We start from the raw sequence: 25,612 nt of genomic DNA on the forward strand, positions 1-25,612 counted from the left end.
TAAAACATTGCAAGTGAGGCGCCTCATAATTTAATCAGTTTCCTTTTTTTTGGTATTTGATAAGAGATGCAGGTTGATAAAGACCACGGACAAGTTTTATGTTCGACACTGTGATTTCCTTCATAAACATTCGTTTTCCTTATGCTGAAGTCATACGTGTTTGATGCTTGCTGATATGCCTAGGGGTTCCGTTGTCTTTACCCTAGCTGTCATTTGAGATTTTGACTTGACCCGGATTTGGTCTGAATTTGAATAACGGGTGTCATCGATGAATAAGACGCAGCTTACTCTTCCGGAGCACCTGGTCTTAATTTCCTTGTACTTTTTTTTCAGGAGTCTCCATGCAAGTACATATTATGTCAGTATTCTTTGTTATTTTTCCTGAAGGTGCTACTGAAATAGAAACGAAATAAAACAAAACTTACAAGTTCCATCATAAAATATTTTATTTCATTAAACCCGGAATGAACAAGGAAAAATGTGTGTAAAAAACTAACCACAGCTATGGTATCTTTTAAGTAATACTGATATGCGGATTCTGATATTGCACGGGAATGTCAATAAGACAGGTCTAACAATTAACGTATTACATGATAATCTCTCTTTAATATCTACCTATATAATACTATACAAGGCGTGATTTCATAAAACTGGGCCACATTGGTTTAATAAATAATAAATTAACATGCAAAGAGTTCTAGACTAGGCACGATGATGTAAGGGACAAACAGGGTTGGACGAAAATATACAACTTCCTTCGGAACATTCAGGATTTCAACTACTAGAAATGTGGTTCTAAATATAAACTGAAATTAAATAGTCAGCAAGAAAAAAATGTTTTGATTTGATTAAGTTCGAGTGGAAATGTGAGTACTAAGTCTAATATGATATGCAATTGCTTTTTGCAACATATGTTGTATTCATCCTTTCCAACAAAAATAAAAAAGTATATGTGCATACTTTATGGAGTATCCATACTGAAATGGTACATCATACAAATTAAACTGATGTCAAAAATAATTTCGCCGGTAAACAAAACTGATATACACATATTTAGATCCCATTATTTCTTCAAGAAATAGAATTACATATCATATATTATGTAATTTTGTAAGTGCAATATTGGACACCACCGCACTCATGGAAAATATCAATAGCCTGTCATATTCGTAAATGATATTTGGTATTCAACTGTATACAATCTAATATATCATACGTATATATAGTATGTCATAAATTATGTTGTGTAGTATATAAACACGGTTAATTAGAAAAATTATAAAACCTTTCAGCTTTCTTTAGATAAAAATTGTATTTCAACAAGTGTAGAATAATAATTTTAAAAAGGGGGAGGGGGGAGAGGGGGGGGGGGGGGGGGGGGGGTTATCGCACGATTTTTAAATATCAATCATATATGAAAGATATATGGCACATAAGACAATCAAGGTAAGTGCGAATTCGATTAAGTTATCATAAATAGTATGGTATTCTAACACAGATTTTATAATCAGGCCTTGTAATATATTGTTATTTGCATTCAATACATGCAAAAGTTGATCAAAATGTTAGAATTCCTACAAAATGAAAAAAAAAATGTCAAGAGGAGACCTATATACATAGTGTTCAGGACAACTGTGAATGATTTAGGGAGACAGAATCACACTGCTACCGAAAATGGGTGTATTGGCGCAGTATCCTCAATTCTTTTGTCTGTTTTGCACACTAGGACAATGGTGAGCAAAAAGGTTTGGTGAAAAAGTATAAAAGTAGTGAATAAAGAAAGAAAACTTATGTACATATGTAGCGTTACATGCAAGCAGACAACATCTACTTTCAATTGTTGGCACACGAATTTAATACAGTGATAAATATCTAAATAATTGATAAATTATACTATTTGTAGTATAAGTTATATCTAAAACTATGAAAACAATCATAAATATTTCACAAAATGCCTCAAAACAACCCAAAAATGATATCATCGAAATGCGTTGTGACGTAATCATCTCTATTCTACACACATCGTTGTTTAGGACGATTTGATAAATTTGACCTTGAGTTAAACGGCGAAAATGACGTCAATAGATGCGTATACAAAATGTCAACAATTGATTGCTGCTAAATAATGCAATGAACATTTATATTCAGATATTCAGTATCAGATTAATAACTGATTACGGAATTATTGGGACTTTCATATCATGGTTTAACTGATAAAAAAATCACACGGTGCATCATACAATTATTTATGCCTTAGGCTTATAGCGTATTTCTATGGGATTTTTAGGCCAATCGATCCTACCACGTTATATGAATGAAAACCAAAAATATGCAGGTGTGTTTCAGTATGCTACAAAGGTATTTTAGACCATTCTCCTGAAGGAGTTCGCAATTGAGTATTGAACTTTATGGTAACAAGAAAACTTTCACATTACTATCACATTGTGTTATCATAAACCATATCTACATCACATGATTATCCTGAAATTCAATTACTAATGGTTAAAATTTTCCTTTTTTACCAAACTTTTCAACGAAACTTTTCTCAAAATAGTGACCGTCTTAAAATGACCTTTATGCACCGATAGGACGTTCAACAATGCCAAACAAAATCGAAAATAGAGACATAGAGAGACAGTCAAAAACAAACTTGACAGTAAATTATGTGTTTTACTCTTTAATCTCCCAGTAAAACTTCGATATAATGGTGCATTGGTAAGTCTTTCATATCGACAAGTGAACACTCCCTATTATAAATTTTGAAACGAAATCAGAATATTTACCAATCATTTTAAAATTCGTTAAAATTATCTATGGTAACGCATAATTTACTTTTGCGTCTACTAAAATAAACTTACATTAACATACTTTTGAAATACTATGTAATAAAGCAATCGTTGATATTTAATGCTTACGTTAAGGGAGTTAATTGTGTATCAGCTATATGTGGGTCATTTGTCTGTGGTTTGTAAACTATTTTGAAATAATAAAGGAAAACATTGAGCACCAATTAATCAACAGGTACAAAGAGATATTCGCAAGCAACAACACAGATCAATACTACAATTATTTACATGTGCTTGGTAAACACCAATAAATAGTGATTCGGACAAATTGAAAATACTGTTTCTCCTTCGTTAAACAACCAATAGGAAACATCAAATCTAACCAAATATATACACTAAATAGTGTATTTGGTTAGAAATAATAGGAAAATTCTGAGATAGAGTAGAACCTCGTTGCTCAAAGTGTTTATTCGTTTGATAACAAGAAGAAAATATGCAGGGAGCGAATACTCAAGAGTGGTATTTTGAGGATGGTCGTAAATGTTTTATACATTTCAATTAGAAAAACTTATATTTTCATAATAAGTAATACGTCACTATGCAGAATATTGGTAATTATTGATAATTGATTAGGTATTTGTTACAGATCTCATAAAATATAAAAAATGAAAATGGATTAAATTAATGGTATATGATACTTTGCCATTATACCTAGAATTTGTGTCAGGGTTATCTCCCGTTGATTTTGATAGCAGTTTGCAATAATTCATAATTACCTGAGTGTTATAAATAATTTTAGGGTCAAACTTTTGGTTGAAAAGAGTTTGATGTCATTGAAAGGAAGCATATGCGATTAAGTCATAAACAATTTCGGTAGCGGAGGATTCTATCGAGGTTCTACTTACTCTAACTAACACTACAAAACATGCATATATTTGATTGCACTTGTGGGTTTGTGTCAATAACTGTACATAATACTGACTAGATGTAATACACTCATCTCCAAAAATATTTAAGACTAGGTCGGGTGAATAACATCAACATATATGATTTCATGATGTATGTTTAACACATCTTTCCAACAAATACGTAGACTAGTAGGTGGGAAATAACACCAACATATATAATGTGTTTGTATCAAAATTGTTAAACAGGATTTTGTAAGAAAATAGAAAATAGAAAAAATGTGTTTTCGATGGGGATTAAGGGGCACTGGTTGGTTATATACTGTTCTGTTATCACACATGTTCTGGCACTACTGGCGGTAGGAAGGTGAATGGTCACTAAAAGGGGGTATAACATTCATACAATCTACAAAATCGTTGGGTTAAAACGTCTATACAAACAAATTCATTTTAAATCTGCGTTAGTAATGAAGTAAACCTCGTTCCGCTAACACAGCTATCCGTGTAGAGATAAAGCATGTAGCTATTCCACTATTTGTGAATCTAGACATACACTACGAGTGTTTGTTTGGTAATATGTGTATCATCGGATTCTTGTCCCCGTTGACACAATTCCTTGTGATATAGGGATGTTTGCTGCTCTAATTGTGAGTAACGCGGTTAGTACCATAAGTAGTCATACTTCATAAACGGAGCATCAATCAGGGGGAATCATTGCGGTGATTCACTGCATAAACCATTCTATCCAGTCATCATTACGAAAAGTTAAAACTTTCGGAATGAGGAGAAATGCTATGTTTCAGCATATCTAAAGAAGATTCTGAACCATCTTTTATACAAGCCGATTCGTAATGTTTATTTAGGTATGATTTTAAGGCAAACGATTTGTTGCATCTCTTACAGGTATAGTGTTTGAATGCCGAATGAGTTTGCATATGTGCTCGGAGGTTGGAGCGGTCGGCGAATGCTTTTCCACAATGTGCACATCCGTATGGCTTCTCTCCGGTATGAGAACGTTTGTGCCCATGCAGCAACCATGGTCTGGAAAAACTCTTTCCACAGATATCGCAACGATGTTTGAGTTCGTGTGTTAGAATATGCATAGACAGAGCCGGCATGCTGACGTAAACCTTGTCACAATAGGGACACTTCTTCGCTAGCTGACTGTCTAGACTTCTGTGTGTCTGCTTGTGGCGGGAAAGGTTGGAGGAAGTTGCGTAATCTTTCCCGCACTCATTACACGTGTATCGTTGCTTGGATACCTTCTCGGGAATACCAAATGCATTTTTACGTCGGGAACGCCCATCGCTTATGAAGAACGCGTCGTAGGTGTATCCTATGGTAACGCCTCTTCCAATTTCTTCAATGTTGTTTTTGTTCCGATCAGGGCTGAGATCAAGAACGGGACATTCTTCATCACGCACATCCTCAAACTGAATTTCTACATGAGCAGCTGGGGGTTGTGGTTTCTCTTCGCTCTCAGCAACAGATGCGTTAACTGGAAGTGACGGCACTATAAGGTCGCTTATGTACCCTACAAATACAAAAAGACGAATAATTAGAGCATGCATAATGAATATTAAGCAACGATTTCGAATTTTGATCTATAATACAAAGAATAAAAGGAAAGTCATAAAAAAACAGGTAGCCAGGATAAGTAAGACTATGAACACGTGGCATTAATAGTGACGTCCCTGTCGATGTGATGTCCAAGATCTATATAAATAGTACTGAATTTCGATATTAGAATTCTTGATTGATGCAGACATATCATCATCTCATTGTTATATCCTTAGAAGGCCCATTTTAGTAAATGTCGATGATTTTCAAACTCCAAAATATTATAAAAAAGTTTATTTATCATCAAAGTCACCTAATTACTAAATGCACATCTACTCAGATACATGACAGAATAACGAATTCCATACAGTATAGATAATTAGATGTACATGTATTTTCAATCAGAGAGATGAAAAGCATTAGAGGCATCTTAAAATGAAAATGAAATATGTTCAATAACTAATATCTCCCTTACACAATAAAGGAACTAAAAGGGGATATCCTGAATTCTTGAAGAGATTCTTTTTTAATTTCCTTTCAAATTTCTCAAATTGAATAATGATATCCGTAAAATAAAAAGATGAATATAAATTTTGAAATATTTAAGTTATCTTTATATGAAAAAGATATATCTCCTAAATCATTTGAGTTTACATTTCTCTGTCAGACAGTAAACGTAAAGTTGGCTTGATTGGTTATCATCCTCTTTATCGAGATGTAAAATAATGTAAATGAAACATGATGGTGATGTGCGTTTTTGTTGTCAAGTAGATATTTTCTATAACTGTAAACTACTATTTAAATCCCGTAAAATCCAGAGAGAAATTGTTTGCGAAAAAGATTTCTGGAGTTAACTCTTCATCAATATTCATGTATCCGGAATTAGAAAGACAGGGGATACCAAATATAAAACAAATAATAGGGTAACATTTTGAATAAATTCCCTTAATTTTCTTTCGTGATCCCTTCTTTATCACAAAAAACAGCGACTGTTCCATGCAAAATAAATCTTTTGATAAAAGGCAGCTGTAACACCATAACAGCTATTCCTAGAAATGATAATTAGTTCAATCAAACTCGCTGCTGCTGCTTATCAATAAAATTATACTTCAGCTTAAGCTCGATTTGATATTTAACCATTGATATACAATGATATAAATACAAATCAAGTTTATTGATTTAAGTGAAACTGAAAACGCCGAATAACCTTTCAAGTTTGATTGGCTCCCATTGTCCTAGTCACCATAAATAAACATTATCAGTCATATAATGTATTTTTAGAATTTTGAATAGATTATAGATACAGCAGGAATTGCACAATAGACGACACTAATGAAAGCTATCTCGTTACATTAACAAACAGGTATACACATCATCGTTTAGGCAAAATATGTTTCTTGTGAGCGTAAATAATTGATTATTAATTATGATGTAAATCACCATCTATCACCAACATAAATACTGTTTTGAAAGAACACATATATCCACGAAGTGTTGATAACGAGACAGGTAGCAGCACATACGAAATGTCATTAAATTTAAAATATATGATTATCACCACTACAGAAAAAAATACTGTCCACATAACATTAACGGTGAGTAAACGAATCCGTTTTCTGACGCAAAGAACAAAAACAGGTTTACACGGATACTTTTGAAAAGAACAAGGATTAGTAAACGGATATGTTAGTTAGATAATCAATGTCTTTTATATCAATTCTTTGCAAATAAAGAATTATTTTGTGTTAAAAAATAGTGTCGTTATTATTAAACAAACACAATTAATTTCAGAAAATCATAAAATATTAGTCCTAATTATGCTAACAATGTTATAAGCGAGATCCTATCCTAGTTACCAATACAATCACAGTTAACAAAGCTGAATGAAATGTCGTTTTATCAAATCTTCATTATAAGATTGTATTACATCTTTCTACTTTTATTTTCAGATGCAATCACATTAATTGGCAGTCACGAGTCCCTGGTGAAGATTCCATTCCCAGTGTTAGACTCTAAAACATTGTTGTATAGACTGGGTCATTAACATCTGTCTCACCTGTCTCAATGTATTGGATAAATAATTACCGTTGTAGATACAATATTGTAATCGACTAAAACCAAGACCCGAAAACATAATGCTATATACCTCTAAACCTATATAAACGTATGAACAAAAAAGGGGGAGTTACTATTTTAGGCTATAAAATGAAACATAATCTGTGTCCTTACTTCCTGATTGGCAATTGTTCGTCTTTACTATGTTTAATGTTGGTTGTTATTTGATTTGACACATTCTACTATTAATGCGATTCTGTTTGACAGAAAAAAGGGAAAGTGGTAATTTTACACTGGTGTTTACTGGAGCATGTAATCAAGCAGTCGTATCTACCACCATCGTATTCGGGATGTAGAGGCGTGATCAGGAAATCACTGGACCATGAAATCGACCATTAAATGAATCACAAACACAGTCGCGTGCTGGGCAGATGTCTATCGCTATCCACTCGACTCTACAAGGATTGTTGAACTTAGATCCAAAGGCATACTTTATTTGATTACCATGGCAGGATCGTATTCATCTTCTCATTAGCTTAATGCGGTAATATAAAATATGTAACATTTGAATTATCAACAAATATAGACTTAAATTTAAGTAATAATACTTTTAAAACAGAATCATCACATATTTTACACAAATGAAGCCAAAAGTATGCGCAATTATATCGCGAATCCAATAGGACTTTAATTTGATGTTTAAAGCTTGAGTTATCGAAAACAAGACATTATAAAATAGATTTCCAATAACTCTTTGCAATATAAGTGCCTCTGACGGCCATTCATGTTCAGTTTTCATTGATGAAATTTTTGATGTTATTACTAAAATTAATCAGGTTTTTAAAATTTAATTTTCTGCATTCTAAACGTTATTACTATCATCATTTTTTTTCTTAAGCAAACCTTACACATTAGTAAAATATCAAATGAATAATAGAACAGATGCTGTGTTAAACTAGGCCGAATGAGGCAACTAAATGATAGAACAGATGATGTGTTAAACTAAGCCGAATAAGGCACTTATATGATAAAACAGTTGTTGTGTTAAACTAGGCCGAATGAGGCAACTAAATGATAGAAAAGTTGCTGTGTCAAACTAATCTGAATGAGGCACCTAAATGATAAAACAGTTGCTGTGTTAAACTAGGCGTAATGAGTCAACTAAATGATAGAACAGATGTCGTGTTAAACAAGGCCTAATGAGGCAACTAAATTATAGAAAAGTTTCAGTGTTAAACTAAGCCGAATAAAGCAACTAAATGATAGAAAAAAAAATGATTTGTTAAACTAAGCCGAATGACGCAAATAAAAACATCCACTTATCAGTTGTGTATAAAAACCAGAAACGTAGCATTACGGAAAAAATAATGCTACTATACTATGACTCCCTTAACCTAGGTTTTCAATATTCAAGGAGAATAAAGTAGGGAAGAATGGTTGATGTGGATGTGATTGCTTAAAAAATAAACGTCAGTTTGTTGAAACTTCAATGGCCTTTTGTTCTTAAATATGGTCCGCTTTTTTACAGATATTACTGTACCATCTGTATTTCAGTAATCATTTTGAATACCAACACATGTAGTTTTATTATGTGTTTCAATATATTGAAGAATTAAGCTAACAGATATTAGGAGATGGCCGATAGGTAATCAGTAGATACTGAGATTAGGTAATCTAGTCCTTGGAAGAAATTTCACAATTTAGAGGAGTCAGAAGTTTATATTTACCACTCCGTAATAGTAACATTAATTAACCCTGCCCCATTCCGATGACATGTATATCATCTATAAATGTCAACGCCAACTTATTGACGTCATGATTGATATGGCATCATAATTTGTGATATTTTACTCTCGCAACGTAAAATATCTCTAACTTTGGAAAGAAGCAAGTATATAAATTTCCTCTTATGATAGATGAAAACAGTGATTGATAAAATTTGATAAAATTTGTTTTAGAATTGTTGTGAAATATATAAATTTGATTCCTTTCACGTAATGGTTAGACTTATAACACACATTCTTAATTAAGTAACATCAATTAGTCCGATAGTAATTGCATATGATGAAGCCCGAAATGTCAATTTAAAATCTAATAGAAATATTTACATAAAAGCATTTGGTTTTTCATCGTAATGTCTACTTCATATTAAATATCCATACCGCAACAGCATTCAGTAAAGAGTGAAGTTTAAATCTGGACTGAAAAGTTCTTTTATATGAACTGAATGGGTTTGTGGCAATAAAAGTTACAGAAATCAAGAATGTCTCTACTAAGAAACTAGTCAGGAATAATCAGTAACACGGAGCTTGGTTAAAGGACGGTGAATGATGAAACAATCCTACAACATAAAGATATATTGGTAAATCATTTTGGTTGCTTACTTATAATGATAGCTTATACTTATAATGATAGCTTAAACAACAAAATATGTTCGGTTCTTATCCAAGAACAAAGAACATTGAGAATAAAAAATCCGTAGTAACTGGCTTAGATCCGTGAAATGAGTAAAAAATGCTTACCCAGGGAATATTTTAACTCGTGTCATTTGATTTTGAAAGACAACGCAATATATTGATTTACACTGAATAAAATCTCGATAATGTTTGTATGACGAAAGTCACAGAAAGCTCCGAGTTCTTCGAGAACGACACTGCACCGTGTTACTTGCGCCCAAGACTAACGACCGGTGCTCATTTTAACAACGTCGTTAAACTTCCCCCGTGAGTAATGAAGAGGATTGAGATGTCGAGAGGAAGCGGGTGACAGGCTACCTTATGACAGCAGAGTATTTGTCATGATCTTGACAACCATAGACTGACTGATTTATACAAACTGGTAGATTTTCAAGGACAATCAAGCTGTCTGCACGTGTTTTTCATTGTGCAATTGACCAGTCGTCGAATTATTGCATTAAAAGAATCGTGTGATTAATTTTGACATGATTTGTGATTAGATTGATTTGATGTGATACCACTAGTAAGTCTTGATCAGAAATATCTTATTGCTACTACTAATATATTGCTGTCTCTTACATGCTTTGTGATGAATAACCAGACGAAATAAAGATATGATTTATATTTTTTGTCATGTAGATATATATATGTTAAATATTAGATAGTACAAACTCGTATTTAAAATGATATTTAGAAGTAAGTATTACCAACGTAACGGCCATTCCAACCTGAGCGACTAACTACTGTAAGACAATAGTACAATAAAAGATAACAGACAGCGGGATGTGCAAATATGTTATTGTCATATTTAATTGTACTGTAGTGCTTAATCCTCTTAGATATCAAAATAGAATATGTCCAGAGACTATTACAATAATCAGTCAACGAGAGAATTTTTATTTATTTATTTTTATTTATTTATTTTTTATCTTTTTAACAATTGGATTATTTTACAAGAAGGCGAGGAGACATGGGAGAACAGCCATTTACATCATGGTTTGTGTGCTTAACAAAGGTATGTTTTGATCTCACCTCTTATATAAATATACTTATTCAACCCGGACATTCATGCAGAGCAACCCTTGCTTACAGTATCAGCGTCCTACCTTCACGGTTTTAAATATGATTAGTGTCAGTACTGGTCACTATAGTTTTAAATTAAGTTCCGTCATATCGTATACAACTACTGAACCCATTGTTTTCTACCCATGTTATGAACCAGTGAATTATCTGTATTATTTTAATAAGTATTCATAAAAGAAATATGTATATATTTAAGCTCGACCTTTCAATATTGTTTCAGCACATTTAACAATAGCTTCCTATTGTCCCCTAGCATTGTATTATACACTGTACAACAATTCAGTTTTTAAACTATTATCATTGTATTCCGCTTTGCTCTCCATAATCTCTTTCAGGGATTGTAGTAAAACCACCCCGCTAGCCGAAACAAGTATCGTCTTGCCTTTAATGCAAAATTCGATAATAATTGATTTATTTTGCTACTCGTGGGTACACGGCCGATTACTATAAACGCTGAATAGACTGTCTATGTCTGAGGGGTTAAATCAATTATATATACATTATAACACTATTCGATTCAGCAACAGTCTTCTGATAATGTCAACACTTCACTACACCAAACCATAACCGTCAAACGCTTGCACATCGCTTCAAAACCTAGCATAACATGTCCCATGACTCAAATTGCTATCAGAACAGATCGAACTTTAATAAGGATATGCATGCTAAGGTTATATGCCTAATTCAGCTTGTATTACGGGAAATTGGAATCACCAACATATGTGTTTTGTATGTCAAACTAATTCTGAATTACACATTTACAATTCACAGACACAAAATTACCACCTTTTGTTACAAAGTTTGATAAAAGTTAGGTTTTTTGTTTTGTTTATTGGAGATTTGAAACATATTCTAAATTATAACATGGTGTAAGTTTTCTATCAAAGCTAATGACGCCTTGCTTTGTTTTTGTCAATATGCTTGGTGAAGTATCAAATCTATTCGAAATACTAATAATTGATCTTTATTATCAAACATCTTACTGAAAGTAACCATTCTATAAAGGTATGTACTGGTATATTGTTGGTTAAGTAAAAGCAATTTTCATCAAATTAAAACTTTAAAGTGGACTATACATGCCCTACTGTCAATTATAATGGGAATCTGATAATCTGGGGATCATACAATGAAATACATTGACAAATATACAAAACATTTTATTGGAAAGCTAGTACCTCAGTAGATATCTTGTTATAAAATCTCGGCGGTAATATCTTCCAAATCAAAATATCATTTACGCAATATTCAGCATCCCTATAAAAGTAACCACTTATTGATATTTTGTCAACGGCAGCCACCTCTAAGAAAACTGAAGGACAATCAACAACCATTAGGGACCTTAGTAAACAAACTCCAGAGACGATGAACCACTACCAAACAATAGGGTCATTGTTAAGTATTCGATTAGCTCCTTACTATTCCCTCTAATTATATCACCATCTTGTTACTGTCCACTGTATATTGTTGAACAATACTTTGACGAGATTTAATTATCGTCTTTCTCTGTCCGATGATACATAGTTGACTAATTAACTAAAGAATAATTCAGATCTGATCCTGATAGCATCAATTCAAACGTAACCGACAAGAAAAACAACTACATGATATAAGGACCCATGTTATCTATCAAATCTAAACATTCTTCTCAATGACAATCATTGAATCATTGAGTACAATGTCATGTAGAGTATTATCATCTCTTATGCAACAATCATAATTTGAATTATGCAGACCGAGTGTTTAACAATTGTAAGAGTACGTTATTGTCGCCGAAACAAACAAAAACTGTTTTATACGAGGCTATGCATATCTACATAAAGGTATTTCCTTATATACAGTAACAATTCATTTATGTCTGCACTAGTGGATGCATAAACCCAATTATACAACATTGGATCTCCTTTGCTTAATAATATTTCAGACCAAATTTGATCAAAATCCATTCAGTCATTCACGACAAGTAGCGATTTAAAGTATTTACCTCTATTTCCCTAATTGTATTAAAACTTTGTTTTACATGAAAACCCCATAAAAGTAGTGTTACTGATACAAGTGTCCTTCATTTAAGAATATAGATTTTTTTTTACATGATATACATTTAGTATATATTTTTTTTTTATCATTATTATGTCCAACAGGTGTAAAATCTATTTTACTCAATTCCTACCTACCAATAAGTTTTAAATGGATTCTATCAAGTATATGTATCTGTGATAAATACGTTATCTATCATCAACAATGGTATGCCTTGTTATTCCTATCAGATATACATATTGGACTAAAATTAGGTTCATTTTCTGACCATGCCGACATGTTAACAGATTTTAGGAAACATAACATACCTGATCATTCTATAGTCTATAACCATAAGATAAAACAAATAATGGAGTGTATGAGCTTGATCACTATCTTTCTACAAAATTCAAGAATTGAAGAGTTGATATGAGGCTATTTATTCTTTATACTATGTGACAGTCACCAAGGTGTATATAGATATGTATACATATAAACCTCCAGCTTACTCAGAACTGCTATATGATTCCATTGAGAACCTGTGGACATATGAATATACGTACCGTTGTTAACTCGAACAGCCAGAGGATGTGTGCTGGGCGTATAGGGTGTGACTGCTCGGACACTGTCCACATCATCCTCGTATATCTCCTTGGACCAGTAATGACCATGCATAGACTTGTCATCGTCACATTTCACTTTCTTCACAAGGAATGACCGAGGCATGTTTTCGGGAGTTTTCAATCCAACACAATCCCAGATTTAATAACTGTCTATACACCAAAGTTAATGTCATTCATCATTTGTAACCATAGACTCCTTATCAGCACTACCTAGTAAGGTCATCCCCTGAAGCTGTCTAGTGTCCCGTGTGGTCATGTTGTTTGGAGGTTGTTATACTGTTGTGGCCTGACATCGTCTGTTTGGTCCACGTCTGATGGTGTCGTTACACCGGGTATATCAACACTGTTGCGTACGCTCACTCAATCACGTGTGCTCAAAGACAGACGATCATATAATGGGCTGTCTCTCCAGCCGTGTGAGTGTGGCTGTTCGTGTGTGTGTGTGTTTGTATCAATATGTTTTGTTATCCATTCAACGTTGTAACGGGTGAATATTAAAGTATATATTCTCTATATGGTGTGAACTTAGCCATGTGTGCACCACCGTTTTTTCAAAACGTCCCGTTTATTACTTGGAGACTGGGTGATGTGCCTTGGCGCAGCTTTAAATAGCTGACCCTTACCAATCATCGGGCACGCGCCGGCGAATCATAGTGAAGCAGGCATGATTTTTACCATGAATAATTGAGACAGCGAACAATGGAGATAGTGGTGTCGCCTTTGACAAATACAAACAGTTACTATTATCCCATTCAACGTTGTATGGATTGTTCTTAGCTTCAGTCATCTGCTGCTCCATACAATCTCATTATTCTAATTGGGTAGCATCGTGCAATTTCTTGCGCGTGCGCACTGAAGAAAGATCCGCGTGCCTGGATGGTTTTAAACATTACGATGTCATCAGTAAAATTTAACACCCGGTTAATCACACAGCCCTGCCGACAGACTGGTTGATGGAGAGAGGGGTAGTGGGGATACCCGGACATAACATCTAAACCAGCTGATGCTGAAAAGTGGTAAAGAAAACCGAGATACCCAGGCACAGCGACAATACCAGATGACTATGAACTGGGGTTTACCCCGATCATATCAGATAATATTTTATCAGGGTAGATGGAGATGGGATTTCGATATTAGTTAAAGATAGGATTATTCTTGAGATCGGATTAGAGGAATCATATAATGGTTAAGAAATACAAAAGGTTGGAGTAGACGAAGCAGATGATACTGCAGAGGTCTATGATACCCGGACTTCAGAGAGAGAGAGAGAGAGAGACCAGATCATTTTGATGGGTAATCAACATCAGTTTTGTATCATGTTTGACAGGGTAGGGTCTAGCCTACCCGGGTACGACAGACACACAATAAAGTCTCGGGATTGATGGGTGAATCGGGATACGCTGTAAGAGCAGACAATGAAGATGATAACCAGAGTATCTTGGTATGCTGGCAAGATTATGTAGGGAAAGGTAAAACATCCATCGGGTAAACAATACAGTACAGCCGACAGGTGTTTTCCGTTGAATCTACAAAAATCTTTATTGATTCTTACTGAAGCATAATAAACGGCATAACAACGTACAAAGGTAAAATCGATCTAGCAAAGAGAAAGGCTCACAGATCGGGCCGACCACGAAAGCAAACTATTATACCAACCCAACTCTCTAAAACTAATATTGTGCGAATCAACTATCAATACTAGCGAGTATATGTAGAAGGCTTTTAAAACCAACAGGAGTTATGGCGCTGTTTCTAGCAAGTGACTACAGCCATCAAATTATCTCCAAGAGATATTTTTGACAATTAACAAACACAAATTAGTAATGAAATTGACATCTATGATTTAATTGTTCGAGCGTTAATCAATCAATGGGTGTCGTATTGGAATGATATGCATACGGAGAAACCCATATTTCGAAAACAAACGTTTCTTTCCATTATGTTATTGTAAAACATGCCTGCTTAATTAGAGCTTCTGCTCATTTGTACAGCTGACGTTAAACCATATCAGTATGAAATAATTAGATTGGTATCACTGTCATCCTCGCATGTATGGCCTGTTCAATGACTATGTTTACTGCGCATTATACATAGGGGTATGGGAGTTATATAACACATCCTACTCACTGCGGAGGACACAGACTCGCACGACGTTCTGGGATGGTACTGGAAAGGCGTTGCATATCAAAGTTGCGTATTTGTGCGATTTTTATAGGAGTACAAAAACTTCAGCCAGGTCATCTTTATTCAGTATATAAGCATAACACAAGAAACATTATCAAAAATAAGACAAGTAAAATAACTACTTATTTAAAAAAGAAATAAGACGTAAAAAATTAATCATGCGGTACTGAGCTTAAGTTTGATCTAAAACCGTTTAAAAGTTACCATAAAATTATTCAAAATGTTAATAGGTACACTGTATATATATGACAACATTCGCCAAAGTCGGTTTTTCGCTTTTGCCTTAAACTATTTCTTTTCGTCCAATACATTGTGTCAAGTAAACTTTTTCTATTCACGACTGTTATCTGTGAACATACATATTTAGGCGCTTTTCCCGCTAGAAGTATTACACTAAATTATGATTGCGCCAATGGCACTTTATATACAAGGTGTACATTGTTTCTACAGAAAATATTTTTTTTGCGTACAAATCGATCAATGCACTAATGTCTTAAAATTCGGAAATATGCTAACATTTGAGTACGCCAAATAAAGTACGTTTACAGTGATTTCATCTCTTCAGCTCAGGTTTTGCTTTCGTTCTCATGCAAAGGGGGCGAAATAAGCGTAAGTTAAATGACAGGGAAGCTTATCATTATCTAGTGCTTCAGATAGCATATTTCATTATTTTGAATTTCATGCACAGAAAGCAAACTTATTTTGATATAGAAATTCAATTTCTTTCAATATTGATAATGAAGGGAAAAAACTGATATGAATAAAAAAAATTCCCTGATAATTAGCATATATTTGATGTTTCTTCAGAATAAACCTGTCAGAATCCGCAGCCCTTACCTGCTGTGTTTACCTTATATTGGTTAGCCTCAAACGTAAGTATTGAAGTTAAAAAGTCTAAAATAATAGTTATGGTGATATTGCTTTGATGTATTAAGATAAATACTTTTTAATTGATCTTTTGATTGGATTTACATTCCAAACCAACAAAGACGCCTTTTACGAACTAGATAACATATAATATACTCAAATACACATCCACGTTTCTATGCTTTTCCTTGTCGATGCAACTACATTCTAATTGGAATGAACTCAAAAGCTACTACTCAAAATAAGACTATCATATTGTTACCCGGGTAAATATCATGTGTTTTATTTTAAAGCACATTCTGTTGTAGTAATAGATAATATGAGAAAGGATTATACACACGTATATTAATTCACAATATTTACCTTTATATAATTATCTTTAAACAGTAATTGAGTGTACTTTGCAGATGATCATTTTTCTGTTATTATCTCGTGAATCTTTCATTGGTAATTCAGCGCTGTACAATATACAACATTATACACGGTTTGGAACAAAATTGCTTCTAATATAACAGAAATTTAAGGAATATTGCCGAGTAAGATCGGCCGTGAAAAAAAAATGGATTAACCTAACGTGCGTTTTACGGGAACACTCCGGTTTCTGTCAACACTCTCTATACTGGTGATCCAACACTGCTTGGAAAAAATCTTGAACTTTTTGAGAAAAGTAGTTATAGCAAAACGATGATTTTTACTCAACGTAACCGGGGATTTTCCTCTTCGTCTTCTATTAAGGAGACCAAAATCTATCTTCTTGTCCCATTACAACACTTGGGGTCTTTGATATGTCCTTTCTTTCCTCACTGAGCTGTCTTTCCTTGTATTATTTTCTTACTCTAGGTATCTCCTTACCACTCGTCCTTATACTCTAGGTACTCCTTACCACTCGTCCTTATACTCTAGGTACTCCTTACCACTCGTCCTTATACTCTAGGTATCTCCTTACCACTCGTCCTTATACTCTAGGTATCTCCTTACCACTCGTCCTTATACTCTAGGTATCTCCTTACCACTCGTCCTTATACTCTAGGTATCTCCTTACCACTCGTCCTTATACTCTAGGTACTCCTTACCACTCGTCCTTATACTCTAGGTATCTCCTTCTCACTCGTCCTTATACTCTAGGTATCTCCTTACCACTCGTCCTTATACTCTAGGTACTCCTTACCACTCGTCCTTATACTCTAGGTATCTCCTTACCACTCGTCCTTATACTCTAGGTATCTCCTTACCACTCGTCCTTATACTCTAGGTACTCCTTACCACTCGTCCTTATACTCTAGGTATCTCCTTACCACTCGTCCTTATACTCTAGGTATCTCCTTACCACTCGTCCTTATACTCTAGGTATCTCCTTCTCACTCGTCCTTATACTCTAGGTATCTCCTTACCACTCGTCCTTATACTCTAGGTATCTCCTTACCACTCGTCCTTATACTCTAGGTACTCCTTACCACTCGTCCTTATACTCTAGGTATCTCCTTACCACTCGTCCTTATACTCTAGGTATCTCCTTACCACTCGTCCTTATACTCTAGGTATCTCCTTACCACTCGTCCTTATACTCTAGGTACTCCTTACCACTCGTCCTTATACTCTAGGTACTCCTTACCACTCGTCCTTATACTCTAGGTATCTCCTTACCACTCGTCCTTATACTCTAGGTATCTCCTTACCACTCGTCCTTATACTCTAGGTACTCCTTACCACTCGTCCTTATACTCTAGGTATCTCCTTACCACTCGTCCTTATACTCTAGGTATCTCCTTACCACTCGTCCTTATACTCTAGGTATCTCCTTACCACTCGTCCTTATACTCTAGGTATCTCCTTACCACTCGTCCTTATACTCTAGGTATCTCCTTACCACTCGTCCTTATACTCTAGGTATCTCCTTACCACTCGTCCTTATACTCTAGGTACTCCTTACCACTCGTCCTTATACTCTAGGTATCTCCTTCCCACTCGTCCTTATACTCTAGGTATCTCCTTACCACTCGTCCTTATACTCTAGGTATCTCCTTACACTCGTCCTTATACTCTAGGTATCTCCTTACCACTCGTCCTTATACTCTAGGTATCTCCTTCTCACTCGTCCTTATACTCTAGGTACTCCTTACCACTCGTCCTTATACTCTAGGTATCTCCTTACCACTCGTCCTTATACTCTAGGTATCTCCTTACCACTCGTCCTTATACTCTAGGTATCTCCTTACCACTCGTCCTTATACTCTAGGTATCTCCTTACCACTCGTCCTTATACTCTAGGTATCTCCTTACCACTCGTCCTTATACTCTAGGTATCTCCTTACCACTCGTCCTTATACTCTAGGTACTCCTTACCACTCGTCCTTATACTCTAGGTACTCCTTACCACTCGTCCTTATACTCTAGGTATCTCCTTACCACTCGTCCTTATACTCTAGGTATCTCCTTACCACTCGTCCTTATACTCTAGGTATCTCCTTACCACTCGTCCTTATACTCTAGGTATCTCCTTACCACTCGTCCTTATACTCTAGGTATCTCCTTACCACTCGTCCTTATACTCTAGGTACTCCTTACCACTCGTCCTTATACTCTAGGTATCTCCTTACCACTCGTCCTTATATGACACTGGCTGTTACGAGGACGTTAAGCTCCTACAAAAAGAAATATTCAATGCATGACGTCACGAAATCACTCAACCTTAATAACATTTTTTTGATATTCCATGAATAATAATCTACTTTATATTCCATATAAGGACTACGTCCTGATTTAGCTGAATCCTGGTAAATTATTTTAAACAACACCTAGTATTTATCAAGTTAATACTTGAAACAAACATTTTCTTTAACACCAAATTAATAAACTTCATTTCAATATGCAATACCTCAAGTAGTATGTTTACCAAACCACCAAAATTGTACCACGCAATAAATTTCATGGCCACGACATTCATGCAACATTCGCTGCGGGTAGACCTGAGATGATGTTAGTTTTAAAGTGTAAATACTAGTTTTACTTGTCTGATACAAGGTTAGGCATAACACTAAAACTACTTGGTAATTTAAATATTCATGCTTTGCCATAGAGCCTTGAAATTGATTCTAAATTTCATTAATTGTACAGATATAATCAGCTCATTATCCTTGCATTGTGCGTCCCGGTGTGATATTAGATTTCTTCAGCTTAAGAAACTATGATTCACAGCCCATTCAAAGACTTCCTAATTCTGTAATTTTGTGATTCAAGACCCACTCTGATTCCTACCATTGGTTATAACAGTGGACCTCCTACCTCCGCGTGACGTCTATCTCATTGTAGAGACTTCGATTTGCACACACGTTGATGACGACGTTACGACAATTGTACACATTCCGGTGTATTATGACTATTGTACACATTCCGGTGTATTATGACTATTGCACGAATTATGATGACAAAATCAATTTAATGAACACGTCATAACACCGATAAAAGAAACAGTTATTTTGTTTCACATTCTTACCCATCATTATCAGACTGTATAAAAAAATCTCGTGTTTCTATATTCAAAATTGGTAAAATTGTCTAATATAAATAACCATTAGATAAATGGAAATGTGAAATAAAACCGCCTGTGGTATTGCTCATTTCTAAAAGAAACTCAGAATCTGTGTCTCCATCATGCAGTGTAGACGTCAATCTACGTTTTGTTAGTGCCAAGTTAGAGTAGTCATTACTTTTCCGGTTATAACAAGTCCGATTGGTGTATTCGTTACGTTACATTAACGCTTGGCATGTCACCCCAGATATAATACGTTATAGCTTAACATCAATCATTTAAATAACCATGACTTTTATAAAGTTCTTCTTGCAAATAAATATACAAGGATGAACCATTTGGAATTTGATCAAATAGATACAAAAAATAATTTATTTATTACATATCTTTGAAACGTTCATATGACTATTAGACGTTCATCAGATTTGCTATTTGCGTGATAAATAATTAATCTAATTTTCACCCAGATAGGATCCATGATGGCAAAGAATGTAGTCTATGAAGTATTGGAAATAAGACAATTTGAAGTATGATCGAAGTCATTTAAATACATGTACTACCATCAGCATTATCAAGTTGTGGCTCTCCATATTTAAACGTTTCGGAAACAGGATTCGAAACTCAGACATAACGTTATATTTATGAAAGTTATTTTTTTCTTAAATATCAAAATATATATATTTATTCATTTATTGTTTTTAAGGCATCTAACATTATCAAATAGACTATACCTCCACAGTTCAGGGTGTGTTGTATTTTGAGTACAATGAAAGAAATGAAGTTTAATTGAACAGAAATTAAGTACGAAAACAGGATGTTTGGCCATATAATGTTAACTAATAAGCTATTGTATATTGAATGTAATATGGATAGATACTTATAGCGATAATGAAAGTATATCAAGGATATCGGTGATATAGATTTTTACCTACAATTAATGAGGAACATAAGTATGAAGTTTTAATGCAAGCTTGGACTGGTGCCGTTACCGAAGGTAATTTTGAATGTCGTTCAACAAGGTACTGAACACTTTATTTGTTATTAACTTTCGTTCAACAAGTTGCTGAACACTTTATTTCTATGAACTTTCGTTTAACAAGTTACTGAATACTTTATTCTTTTATTAACTTTCGTTCAACAAGGAACTGAACACTTTATTTTTTATTACCTTTCGTTTATCAAGATACTGAACTCTTTATTTCTATGAATTTTCGTCCAAAAAGGTACTGACCACTTTATTTTTATGAACTTTCGCGAACAAGGTACTGACCAATTTATTTGTTATGAACTTTCGTCCAAAAGGGCACTGAATACTTTATTTCCAGGAACTTTCTGTCGACAAGGTACTGCTTACTTTATTTTTATGAACTTTTGTCCAAAAAGGTACTGCACACGTTTTTTTTTTTTTTTTAATGATTTTTATTTTAATTGAGACATAAATATATTATCTATCACAAGATTATTTATCATATCCTTAGCTAAACGAGGATTCCATACAAGTGTTTATTTACATTTGCAAAGTGACAAGTAGTTATAAGTTCTCGTAACAAGCATGTTGTAGACTTCCTACGATTCTTTGACGTATTTGTTTCAGCAGCTAATTATTTGTGCCATTATTATTATTTTTTCGCTCTACCGGATTCATACAAAGTGGTATTAATTCTGTACATATGTAACACATCAGCATTTTTTTTCTAGATATTACTCTCAATATAACATTCTTAATAGTAGGAATATATACTTCTAGCATTTAAAACTCCTCTGCGATAATCTATGGCTGTAGTAATCGGTCATACATTAATAGTAGCCAAAATAAGATAATGGTATTATGTATATCCATTTCAAATGTATTTGATTTGAAAGAAGAGTGCATAGTCATGCTCAAGATTTATGTAAGAGGTGAATGGGTGCAGTTTATAACAATTTGTGAATTATAATTAAAGCTGAGTTGACAAAGCTTTGTATGCACTGGGAGTCATTACTACATATATGTATCTCTCAGGTGCGCTCGTGCATACGTGCACGTGCTACAGGTATTTTGATTTATACGCAGAAAGCCTTGTCACCCAGCTACTATTTTGAATATTGTAGACATGGACATGAATGTGCTTTTTGTTGTTTCTCGCCAGTTTTAATAGATAGGTTGACATAATACATAAGTACAGGATAACACACGCGAAGAAAATAATTTATATTTCATAAAACGATAATACTGCAGCCCCGTGAACACCTACAAAATATGTAATAACTTATAATGAAATCGAAAAATTTCACTTTTGCCAACATTTTCCCATTATTTCATCCCCTATTAACGTCAGTGAATAACTAATCTTGTATGAAAACGTTACTATGCATGTTTTTAATCACCTGTCTTCACCTGATAGTGTCGGCCATTGCTCTCGGCAATACCCCTAAATAGTTAATTACGTCCTAACTGGAATTCCTTTTACTGTACTGCGTAATTCTAGTGACAGATTGATAATGTCTCTAAACTACATGTATACAATGAAAATTATCGTTTGTAAATAGATTGAAAAGAAATCGAATGAAATTTGTTATGAACACCCCGGACCTGTTTGCTATCACAAACACCTGTTGTACGGAAACACACAGGTATGTCAATAGCCAGAGGAGACTCGCTCAATAACCTCTTTAAGGTATGAGACACGTGCCGTGACGTCACAATATTTGCAAGCGTTAAAACGATTCACGATTCGGCTGTTAATGTTCAACAAGCGAGCCGGCGTACAAAACACGGGGATTCAATCAATTATTGACAAACGACAACAGACCAGGACTACATGCATGCCAAACAAAATTGGACGGTGTAAAATTCACTATTTTGATTAATAATGAAACCAAACACCTGTTAATATGCGCTTTAGTCGTCAATCCGTTTTATATTAGGCGGTTAGTTATTAAGAGGAGCGTTCAGGCTCGGCTTATGCTAGGCAGCGGATAGTAGGCAGAGCGGTCGCGGTTAAAGGAAACGGCAGATGGCACGCTCCAGTCTAGAACAAGGCAAATGTTTAACTTTGGTGGATTTCAAATTAATTTCATATGATTTTCAATTTTATAACACTCTGCCATTCTGTTCCACAAGTTTGATTTTCTAGCTCAGAAGCAACACGCCTCTATATGCGTGGAATAACAGAAGGCTAAAATCCAAATCTAAACAGTACCATAAGTTTGTGGTTGCCATATGATTTGAAATGGTAGGAATTAAACAGCAACACGTCGAATGAAATATGTTGTAAAATAATACAGAGCCGAATTAAACACGCAGGCAGCACCATCAAATTGACATATTGCGTGCCTGTATAGGCAAAGGTAGTATTGTTTCAAAATGATGTCGGAACAAAATCGTCTATGCTAGCAATGTCTTTTATTTTGAATCTTAATGTTCGCACTCCCTTTTCAAGGCGCTCTAGCCATTTGTTATTGTCGTTCAGTAAAAAACAAAACCCAAAAAAACATTACGGCTACTTACATGGACGCACAGGGGCAATTGTATAATTCTAGTAACATCCTTCGAGACTAAATTTCGAAATACAAAAAATGTAGTACTCATAGACGGAAAAAAAGTAAAAGCCTTAGAATGACATTATAAATCAGACATAGAGATAAGAAATTTATTTTGGTTTTATTTTATATTACAGGCTTCCACAAGTGATATTTAGGTGAAGTGCTCATGAAAGGATTATAAGATATAACAGTCTGGATTTAATATGGTTTGTATAAAAAATACTGATAAGAGATATATGATAGGACAAAATGTCACATGTATTCACTCAGATTTTACAGTCTAGTAATTCTAGGTAACAAATAGGCTAGAGGTCACAAAATGATAAAAGATATATTTTTGTTTTACTTTTAAAGGCGGGCATATATTCTAACAGAAAATATTCAACATAAGGAGGTTTCATTAGCCTTTTGTTTTAAGAAATTAAGAAACAATTAGATTATTTAATGGGGATGAAGACCTCTAGTGAAACTTAATCAATCTCAAAATGTCCCTACAGGAATTTCTGTATTAAAAGATTGGAAACATATTTATGTCCATACAAAAGTCTTTTTAATTGAAGACATTCATTCCTGTTGTCTTTTAAGATAAAGAAGATGAGTAACCTAAATAACGATATTGGTCCTTAACTTAGCACACACAAGTACGGTACCCTAACTTACCACACACGAGTAATGATACATTTCCACACACAAATATAAATTAAAATATGACAACAGGGTTAGTTTGGGGCCATTGTAATGGCCCAGTCAAGGATATATCCCTTTCTACAAGATACACTATGTAATAACACAAGAGGCTGCTTAAAAGCATTTATATTCGTTTCCTTTGTGTGCACCACTTACTTGAAGTGCTATTTCAAGTAGGATCAGTTGACAAATGTGACCAAGCGCTTAAACTGAAAATCTCACCTCGTGCAATTTAATCGAAATGGCAAAAATTGCCGTTGATTTGAACAACGGGATTTGCTCGATCTATAAATCAATTCGCAAGAAAAGCCATAATAAAGCCAGCGTATTCAAAGTAGTGTGGAAGATAAAATATGTAGAAAATCAGTAAAGCAAAAATATTTTGTAAGTAAAGCAAATTCGTATAAAAACAGAAAATATTTTTCAATTTTTTTTAATGATTTGCTATTTTATTCGTTATTCAAATTGTCCTTAATATCGTTCCAAAACAGCTATACAGGAAAACTTTGAAAGGCGATAAATCAAAATGAAATATCTTCTTTATGATTTGTAAAATGTACACGAGGAATAAGGGCAGGGCAGGTGATCAAAATAGCTTCTTATTTTGTAATTTTATTTCGTAAATATCCGCTAATGTTTAGTTCTCTAAGTGAGAGCCAAGATAGGACAGCTGGACTGGTAGGCACATTAACGACCGTTAGGCACACACAGATTTTTTTCCAGTACGATCATAATGACAACTATATGACGGCTGTACAATTACTCACTGTCATCAACCAACATTTCTTGAAACACTATTTTCCCGTTAGCATCCGGCATTTATCAGGAACGTTTGGATATCAGGAGAGTCTTTTAATATCGAATTAACTCTGGAATACAAACACCGGCAGGACGAGGAAGACGGAATATAATACCTGAAATACACAATAGGAAATTTGAAATCATCGTGTTATATCATACACCTTTGTAAAGTATTTATTGCATTTTTGCCAGTGAAATATATAGAGGTTATTAAATGGTTCCCATTTGAATATAACATATTTCACGAGTATAACAGAATATTGATATTTGCATGTATGAAAAATATCGATATATTCTTACACATGAATGAAATATATGTTATATTCAATGGGAAACAATTTTTTATTGCATTTTTATGCTAAAAAACAAAAAACATCAAAAATTGATAGCGACAAAAAATTGAATGGTTTTTCCTGTTAAATATTACGCATATTTCATTCGTATGTCAGAATATTTCGATATTTTTCACTCGTGCTTAACATTCTTGAAAATATTGATATTCTGTCATACTCGAGAAATATAAGTCTTATTGAACGGG

General features: G+C 34.2%; 1 protein-coding gene across 1 annotated transcript; it reads right to left on the reverse strand.

Moving 5' to 3' along the window:
• Nucleotides 1-1,381: 1,381 nt before the first annotated feature.
• Nucleotides 1,382-14,038, reverse strand: LOC117338117 (transcriptional repressor scratch 1-like). Its single transcript, XM_033899320.1, has 2 exons — nt 13,422-14,038; nt 1,382-5,225 (listed from the first exon to the last, which is right to left on the reverse strand). The coding sequence occupies exons 1-2, from the start codon at nt 13,582-13,584 to the stop codon at nt 4,447-4,449; spliced, it is 942 nt and encodes a 313-aa protein (XP_033755211.1). The 5' UTR covers nt 13,585-14,038; the 3' UTR covers nt 1,382-4,446.
• Nucleotides 14,039-25,612: the final 11,574 nt, after the last annotated feature.

This window comes from Pecten maximus, chromosome 11, assembly GCF_902652985.1.
Source record: "Pecten maximus chromosome 11, xPecMax1.1, whole genome shotgun sequence".
NCBI lineage: Eukaryota > Metazoa > Mollusca > Bivalvia > Pectinida > Pectinidae > Pecten > Pecten maximus.